General features: G+C 38.2%; 1 protein-coding gene across 15 annotated transcripts in view; it reads right to left on the minus strand.

Annotated features, from left to right (window-relative positions):
* KIF1B (kinesin family member 1B) overlaps positions 1-14,603 on the minus strand; it is a 123,849-nt gene that overhangs the window by 66,084 nt on the left and 43,162 nt on the right. For 8 of the 15 annotated variants that reach the window (XM_006766738.2, XM_006766740.2, XM_015565901.1 and 5 more), the window contains 5 exons: positions 12,912-13,045; positions 5,592-5,671; positions 4,482-4,557; positions 1,037-1,116; positions 431-537 (listed from right to left, as the gene is read on the minus strand). In XM_006766738.2, the coding sequence (XP_006766801.1) occupies positions 431-537; positions 1,037-1,116; positions 4,482-4,557; positions 5,592-5,671; positions 12,912-13,045 (477 nt within the window). Of the gene's footprint in view, positions 1-430; positions 538-1,036; positions 1,117-4,481; positions 4,558-5,591; positions 5,672-12,911; positions 13,124-14,603 lie in introns of all 15 variants that reach the window. The other 7 variants (XM_006766734.2, XM_015565896.1, XM_006766735.2 and 4 more) reach the window with 1 other exon arrangement.

A 14,603-nucleotide genomic window follows, 5' to 3' on the forward strand; every position in this document is an offset into this window, starting at 1 on the left:
GCACAAAAAATGGTTAAATTGTTGTTGTTTTGTTAATAACCTGTACAAAATACAAGACTGACTTTTTCTTTCTTTTTAGATAAAATTCTACTGCAGTAAGGCTAGAGGTCCTTCCAATCTCCTACTACCCAGAATATTTGTTCCCTTCTTACTTGCCTATCAAATAATTAACATTCAAGACCAACCCTAATTGCCTATGTCCTGCTTAGCTCTTGGCAGTAACAAAGGGCTCCTTTTGTCCAAGCTATTTTCATGCAAAGTAGCTCTGTCTGTCCCTACATTTGTACGCAGCCCAGGTTTCTCCATTTTCAAATATTGGATTGTATAAGCAAGTATCGCTGAAAGAGACAGGGAATACCAGGTCTGGTGCATGGGCTTCCCATAATGTAGAATGAAAAGTTGTGGGGAAAGCTAAGCCAAGGACTCTCACCATCCCCACTGTTGTTTCTCTCGCTCCGGAAGATACAATGCTCTTCTTTAATGTGAGCCCCACTCAGCACGATGTCCTGGCGCCGCTCAGCATCTGCTTGGCCAACCCTGAACACAAGGGAAAGTGTTTCCCAGGGAAATTCAGACACAAAAAGCACTACAAACAATAAACCTCTTTCTCCCAAAGAATATTCTTTATACATACAAAAAAGGTACCACTTTTTTTTTTTTTAATCAAAGGCTTTCAACTGCAAATTCTATTTTCAAATATGGGCAACTTCCCTACATCAGAATAAGAAACTAAGGAACAATGATTTACCAATGCATCTCACACAGCATTATACAAAGACATGAGTGAGCTAATCTACCTAATGACTTTATGTAAGATGCAAGGAGGAAAATTTTTACTTAGGGTCTTTTAGGGAAAAACTACATGTTAACTGGCTCAGCTGGCTAAGACACATAACTTGGGAAGAGTAGAGAGGATACTTTGTATCTATTTCAGGTGGGAAAATCAAATCATTACAAGAAAATTTTCAACAACTTCCCTTTATTCAATCATTTAAGAGAAAATAAAACATTAAGTGACCCAAAGAAACAAACATACCTTGTAATTCCATCTTTGATGTAATAAAGCAGGCATTCCGACATCAGTGGGTCCTCATTGAGGTTAACAAGATGTGGGGTCTGAAAAAGGTTACAGATAAGCTGGAGCAAGCTCCCTGAGAGCTGTGACCAGGAGGCTGAGGGTTTCCTGGGTTACCCACAGGCGCTGGAAAAGAGACTGCCTTCCCTCCAAGTTGCAATTCCGTCATACATAGAAAATACTCTCTCTGGGCCTCCCAAACTGCACTCATACAATACCTAAAAACATGAGTTCTGAGATCAAGAACAAGATCCAGTTCTTGATAAGGTCAAAACATTCAGAATACAAAAGAAAAATTAGGACAGGCTGATTCTCTGGATGGGTAATCATAATTTTTGTAAACACTTGGACAAAAATCTTGAATGGTAGCAGAATATGCCACCCCAAAATATGCCACTTTAACATATTATTTTGAGCGGTAGGCACTTGAAAAGCAGCCAGTGCAGAGAGAGGCTTTCTCTGACCTCCCACATCTGCCTCAACACTGATCCTCCTGACGGAGCTCAATAGTCATAAATCCTCCAGGAGTTTCATTAACAGGGAAGGTGGACTCTCACCACAGGAGAGGAAGCCAGAAGTCACCACCACACCCAGACAGACTGTCACACACTGTCTACCCCACTTCCCATCTACTCTTCTAAGGACCCTGAAAACCATTTCCTCTCCCCCAGGGGTCTATCTTCCCTCTCCCTTCCCTATGACAATAATATCTAAGTCTGAACTATAAGCCACATCCAGGAGTTAGTCATTTTCCCCTGGGTATCTCCCATGTATACATAAGGTAGACATGTTAATAAACTTCTATTTGTTTTTCTCTTGTTAATCCATTTGTCTTTTATTACAGGGCTTTCAGCCAAGAACTCAGAAGGGTAGAGGGGAAGTTATTTTTCCTCCCCTACAATTCCAATAAATATTTAATTTTTCATTTGCTTTATAAAAATGTCCTTCACCACCATCTGTTCTCTGTATTGATGTTTAGTGTGTGTTTTTTTCAGATTCAACATATAAGGTATAAAAAATTCCCCACATTCCCATCATCTCCCTCTAATTTTTATCAGTTCTTCCATGGTCTGTTATTATCTTTAGTTTATTAATTAGTCTGTACCTTAAAGAAGAAATTAAAATTACTGACATTCAAATAATACATACATCATGTAAAAATTCTCATCTAACTCTAATATTTCTAAAATCTTTTAAAAAACCAACCTTCTTCGGTAAAAATACCCCACTGGAATCCAAAAATAAGTCACAAGGTGTTGGAGTCAAAATCTACTCAAGATAGTGTTAGCAAATGTAGAAAAATGAAAGAAGAGGCAGATGAGAGGTTAAGAAAGGAACTGCAAAAGATGATTAAAAATAAATTAGAAAAACCTCTATATCTTCTCAACTAGATCTGCCTCTGGAGTTTGAAAGCTTGCTGGTTTGAGAGAGTTAAAAGCCTCTTTGGGCAGTATTCTTTAGGGCCTATCATGACACTGGTCTAAGAAAAAAGGAATCTCTATAACAGGTTTTATTTTTTTCTTTTCTGGCCTTAAAGGAATCTCCTCCCAGTTTTACTGAGGTATGATTGACAGATAATAATTATATTTATTTAGTTGAACGTGATTTTTAAAAGGTGTACAATGTGTCAATTTTATATATGCACACATTGTGCAATGATTACCACAATCACGTTAACACATCAGAAACAGGTTCTAACACTGAATTTGGATATAGTTAGTTTCCTGAGGAAGTCCAGAAAGTTAAAGCAGGATGGGTAAAATTAAAGTAAAAAAAAAAAGGTTTTAAAACAGAGCTGCCAGTTTAGAATTCTGTGATTTTTATATCACAAAACTTACTCAAGTTACTTATTTTTTTTCTTACTCAAGTTATTTATGATTTGTGTTAAATACCATATTTTTACAAGATGTCATATAATCACAGTTCCTAACATTAAAAGATATTATAAAATATCCTTAAATATATATATGTGTTGTGTGTATAAAGATATAGATATATGCAAAGGCACACTCTAAATTGTAGCAAACCTATAACTGCTAAATTCTTTATAATCATAAGTAATATATCTGAATAAATAATGTCTTACTGAAGGAAAAACCTTTAAGCTGAAAATCACTGACCTTAGGCAATACAAACATATACAATACTTTTACTACTGCTCCAGTTTTACAATATATACCTAAAATTTCTTTAAATCAATCTTCTTTGTTAAAAATAACACACTGACATTTATTTTTAAAAGTTATGTGAAAAACTTAACCAAAAGAAACCTAGCAAAAATCACAGAAGTATTTTCTATCACATAAAACAAAAGTACCAACTGAAACTCCCTACCCATTCTATGCTAACCTAGAGAGATCATTATCAGACCCTTATGTGAAGACTTTAAGTCTCTTAACAGCCAACTTGAGGTCATCTGAAATGAAGGACTGTTTATTATTGGTATGAAGTATGTGGTTTGTACATCAAATATGTTCTATTATTACACAAATAAGCACTTGATAATATTTTCCGATATCTAACAATAACTAAGAAGCAGCTTGGTAAAAAAAAACAACACACACACACAACAAGCAACACACCTTACTATTCTAATTAATTAAAAGATATCTACTACTTCCAAACTATGTTATGTAAGTAGGAAGGTAATTACTGGAGTCCTTTTTTGTAACTGGTAAAGGAGCAGAGGCTAGGGACGAGGAGAGGAATTGCTCTGCTCAGTAGACTGTTGTCTATAACATAAATTGTAGAAGCACACTGAAGTGGTTCTTTTTCTGAACAGCTGGAATTGCTTCTAGAGAGTTATAAATGAGGGCTGCCGGCACCTGCGGGAAAATCTGCAGAGAAAGAGTAGCCCAACAGAAGCATGGGGAGCTAGGTTAAGCTGGGCCTTTGAAAGCAAGCAGCAATGAGGAAGATTAAACATGCTGAATCATGACCATAAGGTACAGATTTATTGCCTTGGGTTTTATTTTGTAAATCACAAATATAATAGGTTGCCCTTGGGCTGTAAGATGAAATCAGAAATATCTGAAATTGAGTAAGCCAAGTCTCAAGATTTTGTTTTAATAACATATTTTTATTGATTTCAGAGAGAAATGGAGTGAGAGATAGAAATATCAATGATGAGAAAGAATCATTGATTGGCTGCCTCCTGCACGCTCCACACTGGGGATCAAGCCCACAACCTCAGCATGTGCCTTGACCGGGAATCAAACAATGACCTCCTGGTTCATAGGTTGACACTCAACCACTGAGCTACACCGGCCAGGCCAAGTCTCAAGATTTTAAAAAAAGGGAGGGAGGGGTTTTGAGGGGTCAGCCCAAAAAGACATGAAGCACCACAGTGACTAGACAAAACAAAAAGTGTTTCTGTTTGGTTGAGTTTCACAACATTATTTCCTACCTTTTTAGGTGAGAAAACCCCCAGAGTTCCTCCATCTTCCCGAATGGCAACTCCCATCTCAGCCAACAAGGCCTCTCTAAAAAAAACAAAATCACATCAGAATTCTAATACCAAAATGTCAATTAAATCAGTCTAATATGAATTGAAAAATAAAGCAAAGCAAAAACAATTGTCCATGTTTAAAGTCAGTAATACATGAGATAAGAATCTGCTTATCTCATCATTAGAGAAATTATTTTTAAGAGAAATAGCACATTCAAAATAAATTATGTTCCTCTATTAGATAAGGTTATCTTCACCTAAATAAGAACTCTGTCTCATCTGACTTTAGAGGTAGACAATAATTCATAGTTTATTTGTATAAAAAAGAAAGGGATATTCCTTAAGGCTCAACATAAAACTCAACCATTTCTTCAAAATCTAGGAAAGCAGTCAGAAAGAAACTTTGATAGATGGAGTACTGTCTATGAATGTGATTTTTCTCAAATGTTATGTTCCCATGTTTAGCATGATATCTGTTCAATAATTCTAGCTTAAAATTTCTATATTAAGTAAGAAAGTTCTAATTGTTTGATACATTTACTGTATCAATACATTGGAACTTACTTCTGCCTAATTGCTATGATGAGAAAAGACCGACATTTCAAAAATGTATATTTATTCCAATAGCAAAAGTATTATTTGGGTTATGTTCACATTCAGGGTAGAGATAGAATAGAAAATTTAAAAGTTTTCAATTTAAACTCCTTCATTTCTTACCAAGAGGTTCTATAAAACTTTGAAAGACAATAAACAGAACAGCTTTAAAATTTGGGCAATCTCCTTGCAAATTAAAAACTTTATCCCTCAACATCTTCCATTTTTATATGGATACCCAGCAACACGCAGTATGGTAACTACTGAAGCACCATGATTTTCTAGAGAACATTTAAATATGTGAATTTTATTTCAAGGTATAAATTCAACAGGCCATAAGTCCCCAGCCAGGTTTGTTGTTGTTTTAGGATAAAAGGTTCTTTGTTTTTAACTTCTATTTTATCTTTTCTTACTATAAAAGTAATCAAAATTCCTTAGAAAATTTAGAAACTTCCCAGAATTTAACCTCCTGACCTCTCCATTCTGATGGCCTCTGTTTTACGCAGCTTCTCTTCCCAGGTTTCATTCAACTCAGCAATGATCTTCTCTGATTCCTACGGGAGGAAGTCCACAGTTAAAGTGGCAGTCTCATAATTTAGCGTAGCATGCGTAGGAAGGACAGCAAGAAGCAGATGATGTCCTTTGAGAACATGAGGCAGAATCTAATATGATGACATTTTTTCCTTTCTTACTATGTAAAAAAAAAAAAATCATAAAGACCAGACCTAACACTAAATCAGTCCCAGATATATTAGTTTTCTTAAGTCCTAATAAAAAGACCTTAATAGTGTATGTGTGTGCGCGTGTGTGTGCGTGTGTGTGTGTAGAGGAAAGAATAATAGTAACACACCAATATACAAGGCACTATTTCTGACATCCACTTCTACAAAAGAATAAAGTTCCCAAAGGTATTGATTGCTTTTGTTTCACTATTTCGCCATAACACTGATGGGGTTCAGAACACGCTCCCCCAAAAACATGGCGTCTTGGCATACTAAATATTGTAAGCTAGAGTAATTTGAAAAATGGTATGTGCAGGAAGGACTCTGATCTCCTCCTGACGCAGGTTATCAGAGTTTCAGGAGAGGTGTCCCCTGCCCCTGGAGGAAAGGAGCATCCACACTTCTGAAGACGGAGGAACGCCAAGGCGAATCTGAACAAAGAGGCCTTGATAAGTTCCCCGTTTCCTATTCTTAGCTCACACCTTTTTGCCCTATCACATTTCCCCACAACTTTTCACTCTTTGTCAAACTTAATGCTCAGGTTTGACACTTCTTAGGAAGACTCCTGTGTCGTGTCAAACTTTTGTTAAATAAATTGTGTATCTTTCTCTTATTAATCTGCCTTTTGTTACAGGGGCCACATTAGAAGGAAAACATTTTTCCTCCCCTACCGCACAATACCTTCTGAACACAAACCCAATGACCAATATATAAAGGTTTAGTATTAATCTCAACTGAAAACATTTTGCCACTGAGTGACAACTTCCTAATTTCTTGCTGAGTGTTTAGTATATGCCAAAAAATAAGAAATAAAACATCTTTCCTGCTCTTAAGGAGTTTACTGTATACTTAGGAAAGAGAGAGAAGTAACTGAGGATGAATTCATTCAGTAATTATATGTAACCCCATTTTATGCCAAGCCCTGTTCTAGACACCTAGGGGTGTGGGAGGGAACAAAAGCCCTCCCTGCCTTTATGAGACTTTCATTTTAGTAAAGAGACTGAAATAAGTCAAGTCTATCGTCCAGCAGACTGTAATAACTACTTTGGAGAAAAATAAAGCAAGGAAGGAAAAGAATGTCGGGGAGAGGTAGTGAGAGAGCAATGTGGAGTGGGGGTGTCAGGACAGGACTCACTGACAAGGTTCTATGTGAGCAGAGCTGCCACATGAATATATGAGGGAACAGGTAGGAAATGCCTGGAATTTTCCAGGAACAACTGTGTGGCTAGAGCAGCATGCTCAAGGACTCTGAGTGGGTATGGACAAGAGAACAACAGAGCTGTGTGTTAAGTGCTGGAACTGAAGTGCTAAGTGGGTGAGGCAGGACTGCGTGATGCTTGTATTAATGAATGAAGGACAAGTAGGAATTGACTAATGGAGGAAGAGCAAGTACCAAAATGGGAGATGAGCATATGCAAAAGGCAGGAGAAAATGCTATCATGGAGACAAGATGAGAAAGTTAGACAATGATGATAATAAGACGACAACACTGTAATGATAAGAGTGATAGTGATTAAGAAAAAAAAAGTCTTAATAGTTCACAAAATAGTCTGATTCATTTAAAAGGCTATTATAAGAAGCCTCTGGGATCCCAAAACATAATTACACAGAAAGAAACTGTGAATATGTAATACAATAAACCCCAGGGGTCTGGCATTTGCACGGGGCCATGTAAAACAGCCAAGAGTAAAGAGTCAATGCAGCAGCTGAAAAGCAAAGGAGAAACAGGAGTCAGGAGAAACAAACTGGAGAGGATGATGATGATGATGATGATGATGATGATGATGATGATGATGGAGGAGGAGGAGGAGGAGGAGGAGGAGGAGAAAAAGAAGGACAATAGCAACTGCTACAACTAGCTAAGTTAGGCAAAGAGCAAAATTGATAACACTTAGAACTGGCGTGGGCATCAGTAAGGGGCCACGTAGGTGTACTCTCGGGAAAGAAAAGAGTCAGTTAAGTTAGAACAAGACTGCAGGGGGTCTGGGGGGCCTGAAGAAAAAGAGACAAAACCATCCAATTGGCTCTCATTAACCCGCCAAACATGCACAGGCTGAGAACCACCTGAATGGCATCTCTACACAGTTCTCTAATAGGAATGACTAATATTGCAATGCATGTGCCAATCCAAAGCTAAGTGAGGAAGAACCAATATGCCACGAGAGAGGGCCAGCAACTAAGAAAAAAAAAAACACATACAATTTCAGGAAGCAGTAAGACAGCCAGGAAAGGATGCCAGGTAGCAAGCAGTCAACAGTGTGTCTATAAAGCATCACAAAAGCTATTCTATAACTCTAATAGGGTAGTGTTAAATGCTTCTGCAAATGACTGTAAAAGGGCAAGTACAAGACAAGCTGTCACCATAACTGTATGACACTAAGGTTTATTAATGATATCGGGGTAAAAACGATTACAGTCTCATAATGACAACTTCAAAAACAGAAACAGAATATGATGCCCCTGACCAACCCAGAGCACTTACACTAGTGCTTAGTATACACAAGCCCACAAGCCACTGATTTTGCTATAGAATAAAAAGTGACCCACGAAATAGCTTCTTTTCCTAGTTGGTTTTCAGAAAAAGATCATTTCAGAGCAGAGGTTTTTCCTGCTATATTTTGGGGTAACTGTAAACTTACCCTAAGAAAGCAAAATTATTGTCTAGGAATCCTCTATCATTTTGCTGCCAACTCTAAAGTGACCTCTTTAATTTTACTTCCCACCTGGAGGGTAAATCAAAATATGATCTCGATATAGAAAACAGATGTAATGAGTAAGCTGAGGAAGGTACTATTTTTATTTTTCAATATAGCTTCAAGTTGAAAATGTTTATATTGTTTAGAATGCTATTTTTTAAAACTCTGAAAAAAGATGAGAAAATGATATTAAGTATCAGATTAGCAAAACTTCAATGCTGGGAAAACTATTTTTTCCAGGATAAAGTAACTGGGGGTCAAAGAAACTAATTAATTAACCTGAGGATGCAATTCTTCCTGAGCCAGGTCTAAGGTAGAACTGATAGACTTTAAAGGAAATATTCTAAAAAATGCTCACCATAAATTATTTAATAAAGGAGGAAGGATATTCTTTCTTCAAGCCCGAATAACAAACTATGAATAAAACAGAGATGCCAACAGGAAGCAGCTTTCAGTCTCTGAGTCATCAACTCACTCTGCAGCAGGCCTGGCACACTGGTGTCCAGTCTGCCCAAACCCACGCTAGAAGTGTAATTTAATATTAAACTAAAATGAGGATTCACAGTTAAGAAATGAGGAGCTGAGGAGACAAATCTTTAAAAGGTCCTTCCTTCCTACAGGTACTACACATAAAGAAATCCCGAAGCCGAAACCGGTTTGGCTCAGTGGCTAGAGGGTCAGCCTGCGGACTGAGAGGTCCCAGGTTCGATTCCGGTCAAGGGCATGTACCTGGGTTGCGGGCACATCCCCAGTGGTGGATGTGCAAGAGGCAGCTGATCGATGTTTCTCTCTCATCGATGTTTCTAACTCTATCTCTCTCCCTTCCTCTCTGTGAAAAATCAATAACATATATTAAAAAATAAATAAATAAAAAATAAAAAATAAAAAAAGAAATCCCGAAAAGCAGAATGACATCAGGAACTTTTTTTTAAGCTCCAAGGAAGCTGGGCTCAGGTGTCATTCAATTTTATTGTTACATGACATATGTCTAGCTATGTGTATAGCACTGGTTAATAATTATGTTTATATGGTTCAATATAATCTGTTTCTTTTGTCAATCCTCACCCGAGGATATTTTTCCATTGATTTCTAGAGAGAGTGGAAGGGAAGAGGAGGGACAGAAAGAGAGAAAGATCAATGTGTGAGAGATGCATGGATTGGTTGCCTCCCACTCGCGCCCTGGCCCGAGTCAGGGATCGAGCCTGCTACATGGATTGGTTGCCTCCCGTATACACCGCTGGGTGGAAATGAAACCTGCAACCCAGGTATATGTCCTTGACCTGGAATCAAATCCACGACCTTCCAGGTGCATGGACTGATGCTCTAACCACTGAGAACCACTGGCCAAGGCTGGCTAAACACAATTTAATCTCTTCACCATGATTCAGTTATGGTGGCAGAGAAATCCACCAAGTCAGAAAAATTTTCATGAAAAAAATTAGTTTAAATTCTCATATTTAAACGTTTAATGCTTATCCATGAAACATGCCTTGAAGCCATCAGATGGCCAAGGTTTTACTGTACTGAACAGAGAATACTGCATAAGTGAATTCCAATGTGGACCCCTTGGGCTGCCTGGCACAGCATTAGCCCTTGCATGCTTTTGTGATGGATATTTGCTGATATTTATAGTCTAAGCTTAAGCAATGGCACTCACAGTGCTGATTTTGATGTCATACTAATAAACAAAGACCATTGTCACTACACAGTGACTATAGCTACATCTTTGAAAATTTACTGAATAGGAATTAAATCAAGATTACATACATTTCAACTCAGTTTGACCTGCAAATAAAAACTGAAAGCAATTACATGTCTTCTGTTTTGCCAGAGACACTTATGAAGGGCTCAAGATATTTATGATGGGGTAACAAGATATTTATTTATTTTATTTTATTTTTTTAATATATTTTATTGATTTTTTACAGAGAGGAAGGGAGAGAGACAGAGAGTTAGAAACATCAACGAGAGAGAAACATTGATCAGCCGCCTCCTGCATACCTCCCACGGGGGATGTGCCCGCAACCCAGGCACCAGCCCTTGACCGGAATCGAACCCGGGACCCTTCAGTCCGCAGGCCAACGCTCTATCCACTGAGCCAAACCGGTTTCGGCATGATATTTATGATGAGGTAACAGACTTCTTCCATATGAAAACAGACTATTCAATGAACAATGCAGTAGCAACATCCTATGTAAAAATAGTCTACCAACTGATCATGTTTTTGAAAAGCAAAGGGAAATAAAATGTTGGGAAAATGAATTGACCCCTCGATTACTGTTTTCCATTATAGTATTTTTATCCTACAGTGTCATGTCTTAGGAATGCAGCTCCTTCACACTCAACAATGAAATAATCCAAAAATGAGGAATTCTCAAGCATTTCTATCATACAAACACTGCCTTGCTGTGGATGCAAGATGTAATCTGCCTGCAGCATTAAAATGCAGGTCTGCCAGAATGGAATTCTCCTCATTCACAGCACAAGAGCAGAATTAAGGCACTTAAGCTTCAGTGAACTACCCTGCTACATTAAAAACTCAAGATCGAATGCAAAGAAGCTATTTCCTAAAGGTAGGGAAAATGGAAGATTCATTTATGTTGGCTTAAAGGACCATTAAAACAAAGAATGCAGTTTTGTCTTGTTTTTGGTGGGAAGTAGGGAGGTTGGGGGAGGGTTCCCTGAATAATGGCAGTGTTATTCCTTAGAAACTATTTGCAAAACACTGGATGATCTAATTCTTCAGAGTCTGCTTAATGCCCTGACTCCTAGCATTCAACATTATTTCCAGTTGGACCCACTTGGCATTAGGAAAATTTCCTCTTTTACACCAACATGTATGCTAAAGGAAGGTGTAATCTCATTAGTGCACTAAGGCTTTAATAAGCAAACAGTAAGATTCAAAATTCCCAAATAAAAAGCACATTTTACATTAAATAGGAAGTGGGAGACTTCCCTTTACCTTCCCACAGAGCCCCGCATCCCCAAGGTGGCCCCAGCACAGCACCTTTGTCACCGATGCCTATGTGATAAAATACATGAGTATAGTCTTCTTGCCCGGGGCTTTGCTCAAGTCTTCAGGAACATTTAAAAGTCAATTTTACAACAGCAGAAATTACTCTTCACTTTGCAACATGAAAAGTTTTCTCACTCCCTCTCCCTCTGCCACTTTCCACTAACATGTTCTGGAGGAAGATACAAGATCATTACTTTGGTTTCCAAAGCACCTCATTTTAGGAGTAAAATGCCAAGGGGAAAGGTAGGCTGATTAAGAAGCAGAAGGCCATTTTTCATGTTAAAGCTTTCTCAGCCTCGCCCGAAAACTGAAAAGGAAGCATTTGTCATCTTCAACTATCAAGCTTATTAATTCCTCTTAGTGGTGAAAACCTCGGCAAACCTTTTCAATCGCTAATCTGTCAGAGGGCCACTGCTCTCCCAGTCCTTGAATGGGCAGCAGTCGTGGATGCCAAGAGGACTATTAGCTGGCAGCATGATGGCAACTTCCCAGCTCCTTAGTCAGTTTCTTCACACTCCTTGCTTTCCTTACCCTGGCACTTTTGAACACAAAGGCCAAAAGATATGAATCAAACCATGATCCTGGAGGTGACAAGCAAGGAAAGAAAAAGCATCTGTGATGCTGTCACAGTGACTTGAAGGGTGGCATCACAGGTGACAACTGTCTGCTCTCGTAGTCACTGAGGGGGAGGAAGAACCTGTGAGCAGAAGGCTGCTGTTCCTAACTTCCACCTTCATGGAGAGAGGCAAGAAAGTACCTGACCGAGCCAGCAACAGGCTGGGAAAGCTAAGCTGAGTGCCAGGGCAGGGGACCTGCACAGGAGGAGGCAGCCTTCCACAGCAGTGACCACAAGGTTTCAAGGCCTTCTATGGACTTCCAAAAGATGCCGCTTCATGCGTCTCTGAATAAACCTGATACATAGGTACTCAAATGTACAAACTTTCTTTTGATTGTGTATTTATTTTACTAAATAAATGTATGGCTCTACATAAAATTCTTCTGATGAAACCAAATGTTTTCAACTAATTAATTAGTTTCCAACTAAATTTCTAACTGAACAAGTTCACTGTGACTTATAAACTACCTCCCAACTAGCAGACATACCCAGGTACTTATCAGTTACTTGGCATGGCCAGCCTATGATCTGCCCTTGAATCTCTCCCACTGTGCCTGGCCACATCAGAGTCAAGCATTCTGGTGAAGAGAAATTATGTTACAAAGTAGCAAATTCCATTTTCAGGATGCCTCTAGAAGTTAAAGTTCTTCCATATGCTGAACCAAACTCTCAGTGATTTTTAGTTCTAATTCTGCCTTGTGGAACTACATAGAATACTTTCATTTAGTCTGAATTATTACTCACCTTTAGACGTTCGATGGCTTCTTCTCCTCCAGGTGTAGACATGATCCTCTCCTGAATACTGGTCACAGATGTTAAGCCCACCTGACTATTGAGTGAGCAGGAAGATGAAGATGAAGTAAGGGACCCCATGGATGCTGTGGAAAAATTGCCAGGGCGTTGATTCTCAGAGGCTAGCAAGTACCTATGCTTATTGTTCTGAAAATCTTTCAGATCTGGGAGACAGACAGAAGGGAAAGCAGAAAAAGTAGAAGAAAGGGAAAGGAATAGAGAAAGAGAAAAAAAACAAAAACAGGAAGGAACACCCGTGTAAGAAAGGAAAGCATTAAAGTGCCAAGACAAAGTCATGTTATAATACAAAAACGAGTTGTACCTGTTCTAGATGGCAGTTCTAAAACATGTCTGTTTTTAACACTGGTATCCTAGAGGTTAAGAACCAATTCTGAATTTAGAAAACTAAAAAATGACAGCATGGTTAATGTTGTATCAGGTAGGGGCCTCAAAGGATAATGTTTAGGCATTCTCCTTTCTATTCCTTCTGTGGCTCCAAATCTACAATGCCTTTGATTTACACTACTCGTAAATGCCAGTAGTTTGTCACAGGAAGGGAAAAAAGATGGTCACTTATTTATCAATAATAATACATGTCAGCCACGCCCAGTGTTTTATAGCATTCAGCAAAAATTCCCTCCAAAATGTCACAGTTAAAACAAAAATATGAATACTTAGTAATGTCCTTTGTTTAGGAACATTTCAATATCCTAAAAAGAATTTTTTAAATACATCGTTTTTTAAAAATAGGAGAGGTAATTGCAGAAATGACAGGAATTTTGTCTAAGTCCTGGTTATGAACTTAGGGCTGATTGCTTGCCTTAACAGGGAAGAACAATTAGCAAATGGATGTTTACATTAATCTGTTAGAGACGCAAAAATTAAGGCTGAGTATTTGCTAAGTAAGGCTCTCACTTTTCTTAAAAGTATGACCATGAGTCATTGTAAGCCAAGTTCCCAGTATGAAATGCAAGTTTTAGGGACACACTTTCATTTACTAAAGTTTTCAATAGAGCTATAGATTTTGCTTTTAGACTTAGTTTTGGCAAACGAGCCACAAACAACAAAGTTCAATAATTTGCTGTTTGTACTTTTCTTCATTAATCATCCTTCTCAAATAGACTCCAGAGAAAAACCATAGTATTGGTGCCTTCCAATTTTAAAATTAGCTCATTTTTAAATTTGACAAAATCTACATTGCTTAAAATTCATATAAAAACTAAGTTTTCCTTAAAGGATCTGAGCCAATACAAAGAGTCAGAAAAAAATGTAAGTTCTTTCTGGCCTATTCATGTCTAATTAATCAAAGCCAGTTCTTGAAACCCCTTAAAACTAGTGGTTGCTTCAAGACAGTTTGAAAACCACCATCTGCAAATATAGAACATAGGAAAACAAGCAAGTTTTAAAGGGAGGATAGGAACTGCAGCAAAAGAATCAGCCATCAGGTGATGGCAGCAAGGTGGGAAGAGCAGGAGGGACAGAGTTAGACAGTCCAACGGACACATGCAGGCCCTAAAAGGAACTGAGTGTAGTAGATCAAAATGGAAATTCAGAAGTGGTCAGGGCTGCTTTCCTGCGCGATACAGAATTAAAATTTAAGTCATGCACAGTTTTCAGGGAGAAGCCACAGCTGCTCAGGAAAGA

This window comes from Myotis davidii, unplaced genomic scaffold, assembly GCF_000327345.1.
Source record: "Myotis davidii unplaced genomic scaffold, ASM32734v1 scaffold299, whole genome shotgun sequence".
Classification (NCBI taxonomy): Eukaryota; Metazoa; Chordata; class Mammalia; order Chiroptera; family Vespertilionidae; genus Myotis; species Myotis davidii.